The sequence below is a fragment of the Takifugu flavidus genome, chromosome 13 (genome assembly GCF_003711565.1).
Source record: "Takifugu flavidus isolate HTHZ2018 chromosome 13, ASM371156v2, whole genome shotgun sequence".
In the NCBI taxonomy this organism is placed as follows: domain Eukaryota; kingdom Metazoa; phylum Chordata; class Actinopteri; order Tetraodontiformes; family Tetraodontidae; genus Takifugu; species Takifugu flavidus.
The window spans coordinates 15189708-15207783 of NC_079532.1; the positions used below are offsets into that span (position 1 = coordinate 15189708).

Sequence of the window (18076 nt, forward strand, 5' to 3'; positions counted from 1 at the left end):
TTTAATAATAGAGAGAAATTCACATTTTCATGAAAAACAGAAAAGGGAAGAAAATAAACAAATAATATACACATATACTAGAACAAGCGCACTGGGAGAGGGCAGACCTTAGCAGCCAGCACTTGGAGAGATCCAAGAAGTCTACCTAATGAAGGTTGTTTAACTTAAAAATGACTGAAAGTTAACTAGTGCCAGTAAAATACATATGCTGTATTGATAAATACATACATAACGTTGTTTAGGTTTCTTTATAATCAAAGCATCTTGACTTTGATCTACATAAGATCAAAGGTTCCCCCCCACCACCACCACCAAAAAAAAAAGAATTCCAGTTCGTTATCATTTCCTGAAATGTTACATTCCGCAAATAGCAATAAGTAATTTTGCTGACAGGAAGACGAACTCTGGCTGTCACATAACCTTCCAGGCGGGGTAATAATAAATTAACAAAGCTATATTTTTTGTGAAGCATCTTTTTTCGGAATTGTATCGTCTTGCTTTACACCCATCAATAACACGACGTTCCTGCGGTGGAAACGCGCCTCTATTTTTACCGGTGATGTCCCTTTAATATACCCGGAAGTGGATCCTTTCTGAGTTCATTGGAGGACAGCTGAGTTCCCTTCCTCATGATGATGAGCCATCCTGTTATGTTCGCTATTCGAAACAGTGCGAGACATTGGCGATACAAGACGCTCCTCAAAGCAGTCCGAACTCCGGAGGTCGGCTTTCGGTGCTGGTACTCGACACCACTACGAAGCGGCGTCCCGGGTATGGATGAGATACTCGCTAGGATCGTTGCACCACTGCCCACATATGAAACGAGAGACAAATCCCCTCCTCCTCCAGAATCGAATAGTTTGGAGTTTATGCACTTCTACAACGGTCTCTTGAAGGAAGACAAGCTCAGTTTCCTCAACAAACTGTCCCAGGACTTCGGGGTAGACCACAGAGGCGTCTCAGAACTAGCGCTGAAGCTCTTGGACACTCAGCTGCGAGATTTGGCGACCATTCTGCAAGCAGAAGACAGGCTGAGATACAGCTTGACTCCCCGATATAAACAGCTTTTCAACCACATCAGCAAGGCCGAAGGAGGAGTGAAGTTTCTTGTGGACCTCCGAGCAGATGTGCTTGAAATAATCTCATCTAAAGCTAGCGAGAGTCCAGATATCAGGGTAAAACCACTGTTTTCACAATATACGGGTGCTCGCTTGTCTCAAAAAATATTAACTTGGTTTTGGGTGGCTGCGGCGCTCTCCTTCTAACCTTCATTTATATGTTTTAATTGATTTATATACATGTTGTGACCATGTAAGTCAACGTGGCCCCCAGGACTGCCCCCGTCCCCAATGACGCATTTTCGGCGCTTGCTTTGCCCCTTGCAGTGATCAGATTCCACCACAACGTGAGTTACCTTTGCCCCAGTTTCCTCTTGTTCCCAAAATAGAATTTTTAAAAACTTTCCTCGGGACATAGGGCATTATTCCAAATTCCATATTTTGTTGCTTCAACATCAAATCTACCAATGCTACCTGCAGAAGGAAAAGTTCTGTGCTAACACTTATAATTTAAGAGGAGAGGCCATTGTCCCGCAGTAAGCAGTTGCAAGAGTGAAATGCACTGGGAATACCTACTAATGAATATTTGGTGAAGTATTTTGTTGACAAACAACTAAATATATTCTGCTTTTACAATACACAAATTATTCCCTTGGAGCTCTTACTGACCTTGTTTTTTTCTGCAATGTGTATCCCCAAAAAGCCCCTTCTTGCTGTTTTATTTACTTCATTGTTTAGTAAAATACAATGAGAAAGCAGAACTATTCTCATGAAGTCATTATCTCAGACAATACCAATAAGTGGTCAACGTTTTATTGCTATATCATACTGTGCATGTAAACACTGAATGTGTAAATCAAAGGCGATTCATTTAAATGATTTATTTCTACATTGTGAAAATAATATTAACATAAATTACAATTTATGTTATTCATTCTATTGTCTAATTGTGCACAGTCTGAGCAGAGGAATTGACACACTGATAATAAAGTGAAGAGTGTTAATAAAATACAATTAAGTAATAAAATAGAAACACCAGATCAGATGCAAATATAACAGTCATCCAGATTTGTAGTGGTAAGTATAAAATGACCTGTCTTTGGGTGAACCGTAGAGCAAATTTCCTGTTAGTGCTCTTCTTATTTGCAATCTGATACTGTTTCGCTGTGGAAAATCCAATTTACCAAGACTCTCGCTGCAGTACTTGCTGCAACCCCTCTGCACAGAATCTATTTTATTTCTGTCAAGAGGCTAGATACCTTTAATCTCAATAACTGTTCCTACTGGGACCTTTTGTTGCATTTAAAGGTCTAAGCCTACCTGCAGGAGCACAGACTTGCTCAAATTGCTGATCACCTTCATCTTGGTCGGCACACCAGACTCATTCTTAAAATTGATTGAACTAAAATGAGGAAAGGTCATGGTAAATAAAGCTTTTACTGTTATTGATGTCGTGTCCATAAGAGTGGTGAAGGGAACTATGAGAAGTGACAGAAAATACAGTTAACATCAAAATATCAAGCGAAAAAAAATCATTTCTAAAAGAAGTGTAAGCCTGGGCCACAGAACATTGCAACTTCATTCTCCTCACTTTTTTATTTTTAAATCTTCTCTTTATTTATTTTTATTCATCCAGAAACTGTACAATGCTACCTGGCATTATTAAAACTATATTCAGACATGCATAATCAACATGGCAGACTGCTCTCTGTTGTAAACCTTACCTGTAAACATCAGTCTAGTTATTTGGCCTTTGATGGGTGTTTTCTTTTGATTAACAATCTGTCCCCTCAGATTTTAATGGCAATACTGGATGCTAAAGTAGCATCTACAGTTTTCACTCTGTTTTCCTGCCTTGACATCTCACCTCTGGCTCTGAATGCTGGCACCATTCATTTGATAACTTTTTTCCCCCCTGCATTAAATGTATCCCATAGGTCAGTGGGATACATACGCCATCCACGGCAACGTTAACAAACATTTTTAAATGCATATGCCTCATTCATCACATAGACTGTATGAGAAATGATTTGCCCAAGGTATTTTTTTCTTAAGTTAATGTTGCTCTACAAGCTGAAAAATGCAGAGCCAGGTGCATACATATGGAGAAGAATTTGTGTTATTCGGTGTTTGCGATAATTGTTCACAGAAAATTTCCTCCATAGTCACTCATTCGCTGAAATTGTGGGCGATCTGGTAATAAAGTAAACCTGATACAGAGCTTCTCCTCCACTGAGTGTGCAATACACTTGTTTACTTGCGCACCTTTGTGAAATGAAATCTGACCTTTTACAGGGACAAATAAATAAAATTACAAATAAATCACAATGCTCTTTCTCTGAGAACAGCTCATGGGACCAGAAACATTCACATCATTGCAAAATACCACTGTGATGGATTATGTTGGATTTTTCTGTTGACAAATAGTTTTGTCCATAAAGTTTGCTAAAAAGACATTTAGCGTTGAATTCTATGTTCAAGAGCCCCCAAAAAGCTGCTTTTTAAAGGATGAAGAACAATGAACAGCTGAAATAAGTGCTGAATAAACACGGCGGTAACAGTGACCTTGATTTTCTCATCTATCATCTTCAACTGTTCACTTGGGAAATTTGAGGGCAGGGTCTTTCATTGCCAAACAGACTGGCTTCTGAAAGGAGGTGTATGAATAATTAACTGTTGTCATGGATTTGAATGTAAATCGAATCTCAAATTTCATCTGCAGGACCTCAATGGCACTTTGAAGAGCTTGCTGTGTGAGTGGTTCTCCGTTGGTCTGCTCCGGCTGGAACGAATCACCTGGAAGTCCCCCTGTGAGGTTCTGCAGAAGATCAGTCAGTAAGGGCCTTCTTACTCCATCACTTTTTATCTATAAAATCCAAATCCTGAAGCTCTGTAGACACCTTAAAATTTTAATTAAAAAGTAAATCCAAAAGAGGCCTAATGTTTGATTACAAAAATGGAAGCACAAATCCAGCATGTCATAGTATTTGTATGCTGTGTTGACAAACAAGAAGTCTTTTAACTATTTTTGCGCTGCAAATGTTGTGGTAAGAAAGCGTAATAGCAGGCAAAGTATTTAAAGTGCTGTACTTGCAATAAATGTACAGTAGTTGTCAAACCTAATGTTCATTGTTTGGTAGCCTAAACATCTGCTCCACTGCATTATGCAGGCAACTATTGCATTTTAACTCCAATATACAGTACATCACTGTGGTAACTAGTTTCTTTTCACAATATGTCCTGCAGCTAGTTACATTAATGAATGTTAAACAATGTTTTTTATTAAACCAAAATCGATATTTACAAGAGGAAAGTAATGCTGCAAAAAACGAATAATACAGAATATATAACAATCATTATGTTAAGATTCTTTACAAATTCCTTTAGGCTGCAACCCCTAGAGCAGGGGTCGGCAACCCAAAATGTTGAAAGAGCCATTTTGGACCAAAAAACAAATCTGTCTGGAGACGCAAAAAATTAAAAACCTTATGTAAACCTTATTATGAAGGCAACACATGCTGTAAGTGTCTATATTAGCTGTATTAGCCTTCTTTCAAAATAATAAGTAGGCTACAAATAAATAATGAGCATTCATGATTACATTTTTATTTTCCCTGCAGCGCATCCTGGAGAGAATGACACACCACATGATTAATCTGCTGTACGATGGTCCTTTAAGTTTAATTTCCATTGTAATGAAATGTTGAAATTAAATATTTATTATACACATTTTTACAGCATTGGAAAACTTTAAGAATGTTTGTCATGTTTTTCCTCCTACAGAAATTATGTTAAAACAAAAAATATATTCACACCATCTTTTTCCATTTTCATATTTTTTTTTTATCTTGGGGACAGGGGTTCTAATCCTTTGGGCAGACAGTACATATAGCACATACATACCAGTACTATACATGTCGTTACATAATTTTAATTACATTTTTTCCCATCGGGCCATTGTCAGAAGAATTTTAATATTTGCTCATTACTATAATGAATCATGGGTGTTTTAGCCAGGTATTTCAGTGATTTCTATACATAACACAATTCAACCACAGTTTTTTGTCGAGCTTTCATTTGCATAAACAGATGTGCTTCTCAGGTGTAACAGCGATCAGTGAAGCAGTTTGCAGGACGAAATGCTAAATAGCAACCTTCCATTAGGTATGAGGCTGTGCATCCCATAAGGAACTGGGCTGACCTGAAGCGCAGAGTGGGACCATATCGCCGTTGTTATGCCTTCACCCACGCAGCCATGCCGGGCGAACCCCTGGTCGTGCTCCACGTGGCCCTCACTGAAGACATCTCTGACAACATTCAGGTTAGAAGCCATGCAGCTGCAGGGATTTGGAAAGGTGTGTCTCAATTTACTATGCTTTACAGGATGGTTAAGCACCTGGAGTTTGCTGTTTGTTCTTACACTTAGCTCACAAAATATAGACTTTTGGACTGCAAATCCCTTTGAGATTAAACTATGCAGCATGGACTTCTCATTTCCCCTGACGCTTTCCATGAAGAAAAGTTAGGTTTCACCACCTCGAATAGTTCGCAATGTGATATATGTAGTTTTGCTCCCGCAGCCCTGAAAAATTTGGTAGACAACACATCTGCCACTGTAACTCTGCAGTGTATCGGGGGTAAATGATGCTGAGTTTGTTGTTTTCTTCTCAGAGCATTGTTCGTGAGTTTACCACCCTTCAGTCCACAGAAGATGTAAACAAGATAAATTCAGCCATTTTCTACTCCATCACCTCCACCCAGCCCGGCCTGCAGGGAGTGGAGCTGGGGAACTACCTCATCAAGAGGGTGGTCCGAGAACTTCAGGTGAGTGGGGGGGGGCAGTGAAACTAAGAACTAGAACTTACTTGTTGTAAAGGTCACCAAACCAGTTTGAAAGAATAGATAAATAAATAAAATGGTGTTTTGGTTTTTTATGCCTGTACGCATTCTTAAATCTCCCATTTGTTTTACTTTTGCTCAGTGAACACATGTACTCACATGTACACGCACAGACAAGCACTAGACAGGCAGCAATGAAATCTCTTCTAGACCTCTCAATAACTACACCAAGAGTCCTCCATCTCAGTCCACTCCAGCTAGCACTTGAAATGATTGGAAAATTGAATGGAACATCAGAACAGCACTCTGCCCAAGTGAAGGGAAACAATCTTTTTATAGTTCATCCTGTAAAAATCAGGCAGTTGTGTTTTGGGCTCCTTCAGATTGAGTATTTTGCACAGAACTCTTGGTGGCTACCAGCTCCTGACTTATTGGGATTTATATTAATGGTAGGCAACATTATGCCACACTGAGCTCAGAACTTATTCTGCGTTTTTCTGCTCCAAGAAAAATAGCTATTTCTGTCACTTTGGAAGTTATGTTGCACTGTTCACATATGTCTTGAAGGCTCAAATGAATTCATATGTTGGTATCCACAGCAACAATAATTAATGCATTCAATTTTAAGCCATATATTCTGTGGTGAATTCTATCACTTATTGCAAAAAATGTACTCTCCTATATTAGACGAATCCAAGTCCACAGCTACAATAAAAAATTATGTATATTCTGTCAAATGGATTGTCTAATCTGCAGATGTCAGTTTTAAAAACAGGGTTTCTGCAAGAAGAATCCACAATTTAAAGTTTAGTTTTAAAATCTGAACTTTAATCTTCTCCTAAAGTCTAATTGAATTAACTTTGGGATATTCAAAACTCATTTTCCTTTGTGTCTATAATGCTCAGTGATTTAATTTCATGACAGTTTTGGTCATTGCACCTAAATCAGGCTCAAAAACACACATTATACAGCCACTCAAAGTAACTTAAGACTTTTTTGGCATCCAGGTTTCTAGACAAGGAACTGTCTCCTCTTTTGGGGTCATAGGGAGGGTACACAATGGGCAAAGGCAGAGTCCATCCCAGATGTGATGCCAGTTCATCACAGGGCCCTATATGAGCACTTGTGGATTCGGTACCTTGCTCAAGGGTGCCTTGGCAGTGCTTTGAAGGTGTTCTGGTACCTTCTCCAAATACCAGAAGACCTTCCACGTTTTGTCTGCACTAGGGCTCAATCCGAGAACCCTCTGCTTCTCAACCAAGTTCCCAACAGACTGTGCTACCACCACACAAAGACAAGAGACAAGGAACTTTTGCACAAAATGTGAAGGTTTGACCTTAGCTGCTGATCAGCTGTTTGATGGTGAGTTAAATAAAACTATGCACAGGCCTGGATATAACGATCTTGCAGATTCTAAAACAAGTGGTGGTGCAGCGTTATCTGCATGTTTTTGTTTTTTTTATCTTAATGGTGAAGAGCTGTGCCACAGGTGTCAGGCTAAAGAAGGAGGTCTTCCTTGGCTTCATAGATTTTTGTAAATCTGACATGGAAGTCTGATTATGTTGGCACAGTTTTCTATGTTCTCCCTGCATACTCTCAGGTACCCAATGCTTTGAGAGGGAAATGAGCCAGGGTTTTGAAATGCTGGACTGACAGCAGCACACCTCCCCCCAGCAGGGGTCTGACATGTTTACTTTTATTTTCAGTTTTTCATTCCTCCTGCCACAGCTGTGTGTCACTTATCAACCCAGATGTCTGAGGGCAAAGGTAGGAGGAATTAAGTGTGAGGAGAGAGTAATGGGGGAAGATGGGGGAACCCATGTGTCTATGCGCATAGATGAGACAAAGACAACTGAATGAAGTGGACTTGTACAAGAGGAGAGAATAAAAAGAAAGAAAAGAGTTGGTTTGTTATGTCGTTGCTGTCTGAGGAAACTAAGGTCCGACCAGCAGACTGAGCACAATCAAGAAAATGCTTTTTTTCGTCACACATTTAAGTGGTTGATGAAGGGACTGTGTTTTTTTTCTGATTTAAAGTGTGACCTCTCTCCTCTCTAGAGTGAGTTTCCTCAGATGGCCCAGTTCTCCAGCCTCTCTCCGATCCCAGGCTTCTGCACCTGGCTCCAAGGCCTGCTCGGCCAGTACAGAAAGGAAAGATGTCACCCTGACCTCCTGTCTGAGCAAGAATGGAGGGAGGTGGAACTAGCTACAGAATGCCTCGGTAGCAGGCCAGGAATGCCTGCTACCGAGGCCCTCCGCAAACTAATCGGAACTGGTGAATGGATGCATTCTGAGCTCCTGTCCAGAGTTTTGGAGCCCGTCCTAATGCGCCTCTGCGCCTGGTACCTCTACGGGGAGAAGAGGCGAGGCAGCGCCCTCAACCCTGTTGCGAACTTTCACCTGCAGAACGGCGCCACCATGTGGCGAATCAACTGGCTCGCCGACACTAGCCCCAGGGGCGTGGCCAACTCATGTGGCATCATGGTTAACTATCGTTATTTCCTGAATGACACGTCAAAGAACAGTGCTCTTTATCTGCAGAACAAGGTTGTCACGGCTTCGGAGCAGGTTTTGGGACTGGTGTCACAGTTTCAGAAGAACAGCAAACTGTGACTGAGATGAATACAGTCATGCATATTTTAAAAGGCACCCGCTTTCATCAGTATACTGACAGAAAACCTGTCATAGTGAATCAAGCCACCTGCCTGGCTATCAGCAGCACTTATATTTGGATGGAAACTAGAACAATCTACATGATGCATGAGGATGTTTTATACCGCACAAATCCTAAGAGGGGAGAGTGTAGTTAATGAAGTAGGAAGCATCTGTCAATGCTTTTCTGTGTTCCTGGATGGTTCCTTGTGTAACGGTGGTGCAGATGCTGCAAAGTGGGAGCGCAGTAACTGGAAAAAATGACGTTTAGATTCTGCCATTTTCCCAACCTGTCTTTTTTGCAAACCTGTTGACAAATGAGAGCATATAAGACCCCCCCCCCCACCTTCCCATGAGTTTCTTATACACCTGCTATTAAAATGGTTATTCCCACCTAAGTGCAAGCCACAAAAGTAATGATTTACATACTGGAAATACTGTTTCGTATTCAACTATACTAAACAAAACAAGATTTTTTTCTACCATGTTTGGTGGTCACTCATAATTTACAGTTGGCTGTGCCAGCTCTGCTCCCCCTCCCCCCTCCCCCCTCCAGAGAGCCATTGCTGACATTCTAACTGCTCTGTACAGGTGCCAAGAAGTGTTGTATCAGCCCACATCCCATTGTTGTAAAATAATATATCTCAGCAAGTTGATTGTGAAATTACATTTTATCTCTTCAAGGAGGCAAACTCTTTTTGTCCTGTGTTCTCTTTCTCCCTATCGTTCCCACCTCATCCTCTCATGCTGTGCCACTCTATGTCCTAGAAAGTAATGGAGTGAGAAATAAAGTTAACATAAAATGGCTGGATTGATAGTGTTCAGTAAAGAAGATGGGAGAATAAAGAAGCACCAAAGGGACAGTTGTTTAAAGGATGCCCTGGATAGCGAGTCGGAGCATTTTGGAACGAAATAAAGGGAGAACCTCTGGCCAGATGGGCAGGAGTGGAAGCTGTCACCACTGTCGTGTCCCCTCAGGATAACTGCTGTGCATAAAATACCATTTGTTGTCGTGGGAACGTGGTGTTCTGACCAAAACCATTTGCATTAAAAGTTAGGTGTCTTTTCATTAAGAAATTATGGTGATAAGTAAAAGTAATAACAGTTTTGAATATAGTAACTGGTTTATGCGAGCTGAAATCCGATTAAGTCATGCCAGTTATCATTGTGCGGCATCCACATAAAGGTGCATTTTCTAAACCTGCTGGTGCTATAGCATTACTGGTAATCATATCTGCTTGTCAAGCAATAATGCAGCCAATTCAAATTCATATGCAGGCATGTGATTACTGGAAACACACACAATATCAGTATCTTTGCCCAAAAAACTGCCATCACAATTAGAGAGGTATTTTAAAGCCTCAACCCTCAAAACACCAATGCAATTTTTTTGGAATGTCTTTGGTGTTGCTTTTCTTGAAATCCTTAAAATCCTTGAAATCCTCTTGGTGGAGGCAGTCTGGATTTTATGACGTATTTTTTGGATGTGAACATTTCTGCTGCAAAATCACAAAAAAAATCAGATCTTCAAATATTAAGGAACCCTTACATACATCAACTGTGATATTTAAAGAGATTTAGGTTGATCAACACCTGCCTTCAGCTATAGGGGAGAGCTATTTGTATTCAAAGGATACATCAAATATTCCAAATTACTGCCAGCTTCCATGTCAGCTCTGTGTGTACTCAGAGCTTTCTTCATTTGTATCTAATCACAGCACAGTTTTGTCACATCTCCTGTCTGACGTGTTGATATTTAATTCAGGTTCAACACTGGATCGTCTGACACGTCTTGTATCTAATGTTTCATCAAGAAACAGCAAAAGACCTGATTAGAATTGATTAAAAAGTGTCTTTTATGGAACTGCACCTATAAATAATACTGGTAAATCTAAAAATCCTATTTTTTAATATATTTTTTCATTATTCTAAGATGATATGTCTGTGCACATAAGTACCGTATGTGTAGATGTGTGAGAGTATTCATTTCTTGTTCCTCATTGCGAGGAAATTGCTTTACAAATGAAGCTAATCCATTTTCTACAGTTGGAAGTGGCCAGAAAAGTCAAAGATGGATGAAAGAGTGGTGGCCAAAGTTTTTTTCTTGTGCTATTTTATTCTCCCAGATTTAAAAGCCTTTTGTCCTTATGGCTGCTGCATGTTTAAAGGGGCAATCAAAATAAGCGTTACGTTTCACTAATGATGGATCGTTATATTTTCAATAACCTGCAAATAAAAAGACTGAATAACCATAGAAACAATGTCCTTTGAATTCTAAAATACAGGCGCAAATGTGACTGGAAAACAACTGTTATTCTACAATCTGTTAATTGGACAGTTAATTATTTAGACAATCTCCAAAAGATTTATGTCCAGAAGTGGGAAGCTATCTCCAAAAACATCTTAGCAGAGGTTTAAATCCATGTAATCGCCCGATTACATTCAATGGTTTATAATTTAACTGGCACTAAACCCATAGCTCCAAATTTCCAACTTTACCGCTTTCCAATATGACTCAAACGCAGAAGATCCTGAGGAAAATATCACGCATATAAATGTACCAATTCCAGATTACTCTTATATTTTGACAGCTGCATCCTCACTGGCAAAAAAAAAAACAAATGGCAAAAAAAAAAACAGCAAAATCTGAAACAGCAAAGTGGAGAGTTATAATTCATATGTGATATGCAAATGTCTGTGTCCCTGCTTTAGATGCTGGCAACCTCTGAACTTTGTACAAGTGGCATATGCTGTTAAATTAAATGTGTCACATTAGTTTAAATTAAGTCAAATTAGTTTAAATCTAATCAAATCAGATTACATTGTTAAATTATCAGTTCAATTTTATCTACTGCACTGTGATCAGTTATATTTTATTTGGGCACAAATCAGATGTTAAAATGGTTAAAGTATCAACTTTTCAACTGTTATCAGAGGTATGTGTCTACAGAATGTTCATGTTTGTGTACGACAAACACATTCAAAGATAAAATGTATGATTATTTGGCACAAAGCATTGCTAAAGTGATTATTTGAAGCAAATTATTGTTATAGTTTGAAGTAATTTAATTCAAAATCACACTTGGATAAATGGGTCATTTTTGACCCATGTGGTGTAGTAATCCAAAATCTATTTTTATTCCTAAAATAATAAACAGACAATGGAAGGACTGACCTTGTACTAATCAAAAACAAAATATTAAAATTATAATTGGGACATTTAATAATAAAATTAGAAGGTGTGTTCATAAGTTGTGCATCAAGGGGTTAAATACCAGACAAGATGAAAGTGTGTGTGTGTGTGTGTGTGTGTGGGGGGGGGGGGGGGGGGGGGTTAGTTAATCCATTCTCCCTGGCCTCTGGTTGGCCCTACTTTATGCCTCTCACCTCATCACTGTCCTCCTCCTCCACTCCCTGGTGACCTGGCCCAGCTATACATCCTATCCCTTTTGTCTGTCTTCACAGGGCTTCATGATTTGACAAGCAATCAGGACACATGCACGCAGGAGTGTTCCACACACATGCCACAAATCCTGAACTATTTCCATTTGAAGCAGCTGATATTTCCAGCTATACCTTAGCAGTAGAGACTCACTGCACTATATCCGGATGCAACAACATTGCAACAGGTACACTCCTCCAACAGCTCTGACAGGACACATATGGAGGATATCTAAAGATGTCCTTTAGTTCCTGGCACCAGGATATTGGCAATGCATCCTTCAGTGGTCCATGGATGCTCGGAAGTATAATTTATTGCTTCATCAGTGATAGTGATCTGTCCTCGCCCAAATGTCGGTAAAAAGAGCAAAATAAGGTCCTCCCATCACAAGAATTAGACATAAGCAAAACACTGAACTGAAGCACAGTTCAGTGTTTTGCTTTTTGAAAAAATAACATTTTTCTTTTTTTGGTGGCCAGCAAACAAACAAACCTACCATGAACACTTTATGGTTATGAACATGAACTGGCTAATAAGAGAATTTAGATGCTCAGAATTTCTCGTGGGTTCCTCTGTGACCTGTCTTACTATTCCATCTCTGGCAGTCCGTCCCTTCCCAGTGGAAAACTATTTTAAATTCCCTTAACTTGGATACAATCTGTCTGCCGGAGGATTTGTGGAGTCTCTTTGTTAGATGAATTTCTAACATTTTAGAATCTGGACAAGCATCAATAACCTCATGGGAAGTTTTCTCCTGACCCAAAGCAGTGGTTTTATGAAGCAGTTCTGCTTGTTGACATTCTTGTAATTCAAGAAAAATGCTCAGTTGTTATGGGTCTCGCGTAAGCAAGCAAAAGATTTAGCTTTGAAGAAACTGGGGGAACTTGATTTCTCCTGTGAAAGAGGCATCTCTGGAATCCCATACAGAACATCAGTACGCAACACACACACAGACGCTGAAGTGGTGATTACTTACCATCTGGCCTTTCTCCCTTTTTCCTGATATGTCTTGACCACCTGCAATCATCTGGGTAACACCTTTCTTTTCACCATGCTACTGATGTAAAGTTCCTCTTACTTTGGATCACTCAAACTTCTTAAACTTTTGAAGGCAAGCAAATAAACCAGCTGTTGTGAAACTGTAGTTATGCCATTTCATTGTTTACTTTGACAGGAAAACATAGAACTTCCGTGGCACATGCTTAGCGTCATATTTTTCAAATTCTGACACACACATGCTGAATTTGTGTGCAAACAGAGCAGATAAGCATTGTAATCAATTTGAGTGTGCTTCTTCAAATGAACCTGTTATTGAGGAGATATTTATCATGCTCTTCTGCAGACACACTGTAATAAGGCAACACATTGTCTTTTCCAGTGGCTGCATAGTTGGCCATTTGTTATGAGCAGTTGTGTTAGGACCCGAAAGCAGGCAGGACACAGTGGCGTATCGTCTTCCGTGAAGCTTTATTTCTGTTCACACAAAATCGCGCAACTCAAAATGCGTGTTGACCACGACTCCGTTCTTCACCCAAACAGAAAAATGAAAACTTACTACAAAAATTCCGAGCGGAGTCAAAAGCAGACCACGAAGGATATAGATAAACGAACAGTCCGAGGAACGGGTTCAAAAGTAATCCACGAAGGAAAAAGTTTTACAATAGTCCAAGTGAGTGTAGCTGGGGTCTTCCGAAACAGACAAGACATGCCAACGCTGGCCACCCGTGAGAACAGTCCATAAATAGGTGGCTTGATTGCCGATAGTCTGCAGGTGCACCAGTCCCCGGCACCACCTGTGGCTGAGGCATGGCTCCACCACGCCCCCCGCAGGAGAAACCCTGCAAAAGAGTTCCCAGAAACTGGGAACCTGACACCATTAGAGAAACAGTGTCACCCTATGTCTGCAGAGCTATCCTCAAAAGTCTATATGCTCCTACAGGTCAACTCACACACTTTCTGCATTGCCCTGCTTCATCCTCGCCCTCCATCGAGAGGTCTGCAATGGTTGCAAAGGCGTATACTAAAAGGGATGTGTGGTTTCACCTCATGCAGCTGCGAGCATTAAATGGCTGCAGCAGCTGCACTGAAACACGAGGCATGGCTGCTAAAGTCACTGTTCCTACATCTGGAGAGACGGCAGAAGGGAAGTTGACAATGTTGTGACAAATTGTTTTCTCTTATTTTCCATTCCATTGATTCACTCCCTCACCCAGTTTCACATCGTGTCAGTCCTTTGGAGCAGAAGGCCTTTAGCAGTGCTTCCGGGGGAGGTTAATTGGCTTTGCTGTGCTGTGTCTTTAGGAAGCTGGGTAATGATGATAGCAGTAGCTGTTACGAAACATGGTTGCAGAGGACCCGAACGCAGGCCAGGACACAGTGGTGGAGTAGTCAAGAGCTTTATTTACAGGGAAGGGGAGCACACACTGACGACAGGAAACAGTCCTCCTGGACCGCAGGGGGATTGGGAGGCAGCGTCCGCCTGTCACAGGTCCATCGGCGAGTCCCCAACCAGACGCAGTCCCCGTGGACTGCGGGGAACTCGGAACACCGGTGAGTCCTCAAACCGCAGCAGTCCCCCAGGACCGGCGAGGACTCGGGAGTCCGGCGCGACACGCTTACCACACGAATGTGCCCCGAGACACTAAAGGCAGAGGCAGTCCTCCTAGGCTGCAAGGGGAGCAGGAGCGGTCCGCCAGGAGACCAGGAACAGGAACAGGCGCGGCCCGCCAGAAAAACCGGAAGCTTGGGGACAAGAGCGGCCCTCCAGGAAAACAGGAAGCTCGGGGACAGGAGCAACCCTCCAGGGCAACAGGAACAGGAGCGGTCGTCCAAGGAAACCAGAAGCTTGGGAACAGGGGCAACCCTCCAGGAGATGCAGAGCACCACACGACAGGGAAGCAACCAAACAGCTTCACCACGAACAGACACCCTACCAACACCAAGGAACCCAAACAAACAAACACCCCACACGAACTGACAAACAGGCACAACCTGCTTAAATAGGCAGCAAGATGTAAATTGCCTACAGGTGCGCCCGCCTGCAGTGCCAGCTGCACCCAATTGTGCTCAACACCACACCCTGCAGGCCAAAGACAGACACAAACCAGAAATCCCAACAGTGGCAGGGCGAAGGAGGACTATTTTCTCAATTTTCTGCAGACAGGCACCTGCTTACTTTCCACTGTTTTCACATAATCTGAAACATTTCTCATGTTTCCCACAATGTCAGCGGGATACAGCTAAATAAGAAACTTGCACATGGAATTTATTTCTACAGACATTGACTAATTTCATGCTATTCAATTACAAGAGGTCACTCCACTACTGTGACAGAGTGCTTGTCTGGCATAATTTTTATCCCTCTGCAAGTTTATTTCAATATTTTTCTTTTCTTTGTGTTTTAACTGTCATCCAATGTTTTGCATGTGCAACCCTGTATTACTGCAGAATTGAAGAAAAAACAATTCCCGTTTCCTTTCCACTTTCTGATTAATATAAAAAGGTCAGGTTAAGGAACATTGGTAATCTCCCCTTTCTCTCATTCTGCCCTATCTGCCCTATCCTATCGGCTGGAGGGTCCTGCTCAAGATTTCTTCCGGTTAAAGGCAGTTATTCTTCCCCCTCACTTGGAAACTGGTTGCTCAGGGATTACGAACCAGGGTTCTGTAATTTAAGGCAGTTTGGGCTTGTAGTTTGGCTGTAAAATACACTACATTAATACATTTGCACTGCATTAAATCTGAATTCAATTTAAATTAGCTGACCTGTATGAGTGTAAGAAGCAAAATTATTGTTCTGCAATGATGCATAAAATATTTCATTGGTTCCTTATGAATTGGGAAACCAGTTTTAAAATTATCTGTCTTCTAAAGACAAAATATCTGAAAGCTGTGCTGAGCATGTTTTTACATGGAGGTGTGGGTGACACTGACCCTGACTCAAATGTGAGTAGCAGCAGAACTGCACTCTGCAGCCTGTCCCATTGTTTTTCAGTGCGCCCCCGCTGAGCTCTGCTTAAAGTTCAAATGATTTTAGCTGTGACCCCGGGTGCCACTGACCTTTGAGAAGTGCCACAAGTGAGATGTGACAAACCCATGACATAACACGAGCAAACCGAGGAGCCGAGTGTGTCACACATGTTAAATTTCCTGTCTACCAAGGAGAGATCAACGATATAATAAAATATTTAATAGAGCCTTCAGGTTTGACATTGGGCAAGTACTCTTTGTGTGTTCAATTGTCAATAATTCCTGCCTGTCTTTATTGAGTTGTTTACTTGCGAGTACATAAAGCAACCCAAACTTAGTCCTTACACCGAAGAACCATTATACAATGACTGGTATTAATGAGATTCATCACTGTAAAAACGATAACTCGTAATTGTTGATTTAATTAAAGTTTTCAAATTAAACTGACTCAGAAATAAAGCTTTCCATTTACAACCTACAAAAACTTGTTTGCCCAACCAATTTCTCTCATTGTTGTCCTAACTAAGATTTTATAAGCAGCACAATAAAGATTATCAACTTTTGAGTAGATTTTTTGAGTTAAGTTGGGAACCAGTGGGAAACCCCATAGATGACTGACGTGCGCATGCACACATGGTCTGAACAAGTTTGAATTCGCTGTCGACCAAACGGACCTTCTACTGAACCTGAGCAGACCTGAGACGTGTGATGATGGTCAGTAGACATTTTCTGTACTGAACCCCCCGCCCCAAGAAAACTTGACCAAACGTGGCCAAAGTAGTGCTTGGCCATTTTCTGGAAAGAAGCGGGAGCTGACGACCATTTTGCCCTAGCAGGTAAGCTAATTAGCTTAAGTACCGTATTGGCCCGAATATAAGACGACCCCCACTTTTTCAGTCTTATTTCAACGCAAAAAACACCGTCTTATATTCGAGCCAATACGGTATGTTGCTAGCGTTTTCTACAAGCGCCTAATGACATTTCCAGCCCTTCACCTACTTCTATGCTAAGGTTTTATTACAGAGCATCGGCCCAGCTCGTTCGACCCCCGCAAAAAGTAATGTTTGATACTGTTTAATGTTAATCACGTCTGAAATTCAGATACAGACTTTCATCACTAAATGGCGGTATCTCATCTTTACTGCACGTCGGCCGTGGTAAAGCTTATTAGCTTATTACTCGTTTTTTTTATCAAGATTCAAGAGTACTTTATTGATCCCTTTAGGGGGTGTCCATCAGGGAAATTAGCATCTGTTTTAATGTTATCCTTGTGTGGAGACATGATGTTAACATGACCAACAAACTTCCGCCCATGTAAGCTACGCGGGTGCAGGCAGGCGTCCTCGTGCACACGCTTTCATGGGTCGGTGTATGGCAGACATGTGCGCCAATTATACGATGCTGATGTAAGTAACTTGCATATTAGCTAAAGTTGTTTTTCTTTTGTTCAATAGACACCGTTTATCCGGTGCTGCACTGTTACTTTACAGTAATGTATAAAGCTAACTTGACAGTTTGACAGCTGGTGTGACACTGTCTAATGTCCTTAATTACTGTAAGTTAACTGTTACATACAAATTAAAGTTGTGCTTCATGCTCTGTTATAAGATCGCTACATTTTCAGAGCTTTTTACATAATGGGGAAGGAGACAGAATATTTGAGGAATAATTGTGTGTTGTTGATGTCACATTACAGATAGTATTAATTTTTTCATAGTTATTGTGTTTTTATCATAGTAACAAAGACAAATGTTTGAATTTACGTTTGCATTTATGTTACACGTCACGTATGTTAGCAATTATATGCCTGATATAGTAGAAGATATAGTAGAAGAGTGGTCATATATAAGTTAATATGATTCCCTACATACTTTTTTCATGTTGTCTCTGGTTTTGGCTTGTTGATGTGTTCAGCTCCTGCATCTAGGGATTCCTTCTGTGTGTTATATATGGATGTTTTATCCCATAATGACTGTTACAATTAGATTTCAGGCAAGTAGGGCTGCAGGCAATATTGATAAAATTCTTATCATGATATATATTTTTTTCATATCAGGAGATTTCAATCCCAATAATAAGTTTAACTTAATAGTCTAATATGTAATACTTCAAAGTCT

At 40.8% G+C, this 18076-nt stretch overlaps 2 protein-coding genes across 3 annotated transcripts in view; one reads left to right on the forward strand and one right to left on the reverse strand.

The window, feature by feature from the left end:
- Nucleotides 1-684, reverse strand: part of zgc:173742 (DNA topoisomerase I, mitochondrial) — a 21774-nt gene extending 21090 nt beyond the window's left edge. Inside the window, exon 1 of one of the 2 annotated variants that reach the window (XM_057052725.1) lies at nt 577-684. In XM_057052725.1, coding sequence (XP_056908705.1) covers nt 577-631 — 55 coding nt within the window. In that variant the 5' untranslated portion in view covers nt 632-684. The other variant, XM_057052726.1, reaches the window with a different exon arrangement.
- Nucleotides 630-9356, forward strand: mlycd (malonyl-CoA decarboxylase). The gene is made up of 5 exons (XM_057052739.1): nt 630-1175; nt 3781-3893; nt 5223-5379; nt 5730-5882; nt 7956-9356. Exons 1-5 carry the CDS (start codon nt 630-632, stop codon nt 8508-8510), a joined length of 1524 nt encoding a protein of 507 aa, XP_056908719.1. The 3' UTR covers nt 8511-9356.
- The last annotated feature ends 8720 nt before the right edge of the window (nt 9357-18076 follow it).

Coding starts and splice junctions, on each gene's coding strand:
- mlycd (XM_057052739.1), top strand. CDS start 630: ATGATGATGAGCCATCCTGTTATGTTCGCTATTCGAAACAGTGCGAGA. Junction 1,176..3,780: donor GCGAGAGTCCAGATATCAGG/GTAAAACCACTG, acceptor TTTCATCTGCAG/GACCTCAATGGCACTTTGAA. Junction 5,883..7,955: donor GGGTGGTCCGAGAACTTCAG/GTGAGTGGGGGG, acceptor TCTCCTCTCTAG/AGTGAGTTTCCTCAGATGGC.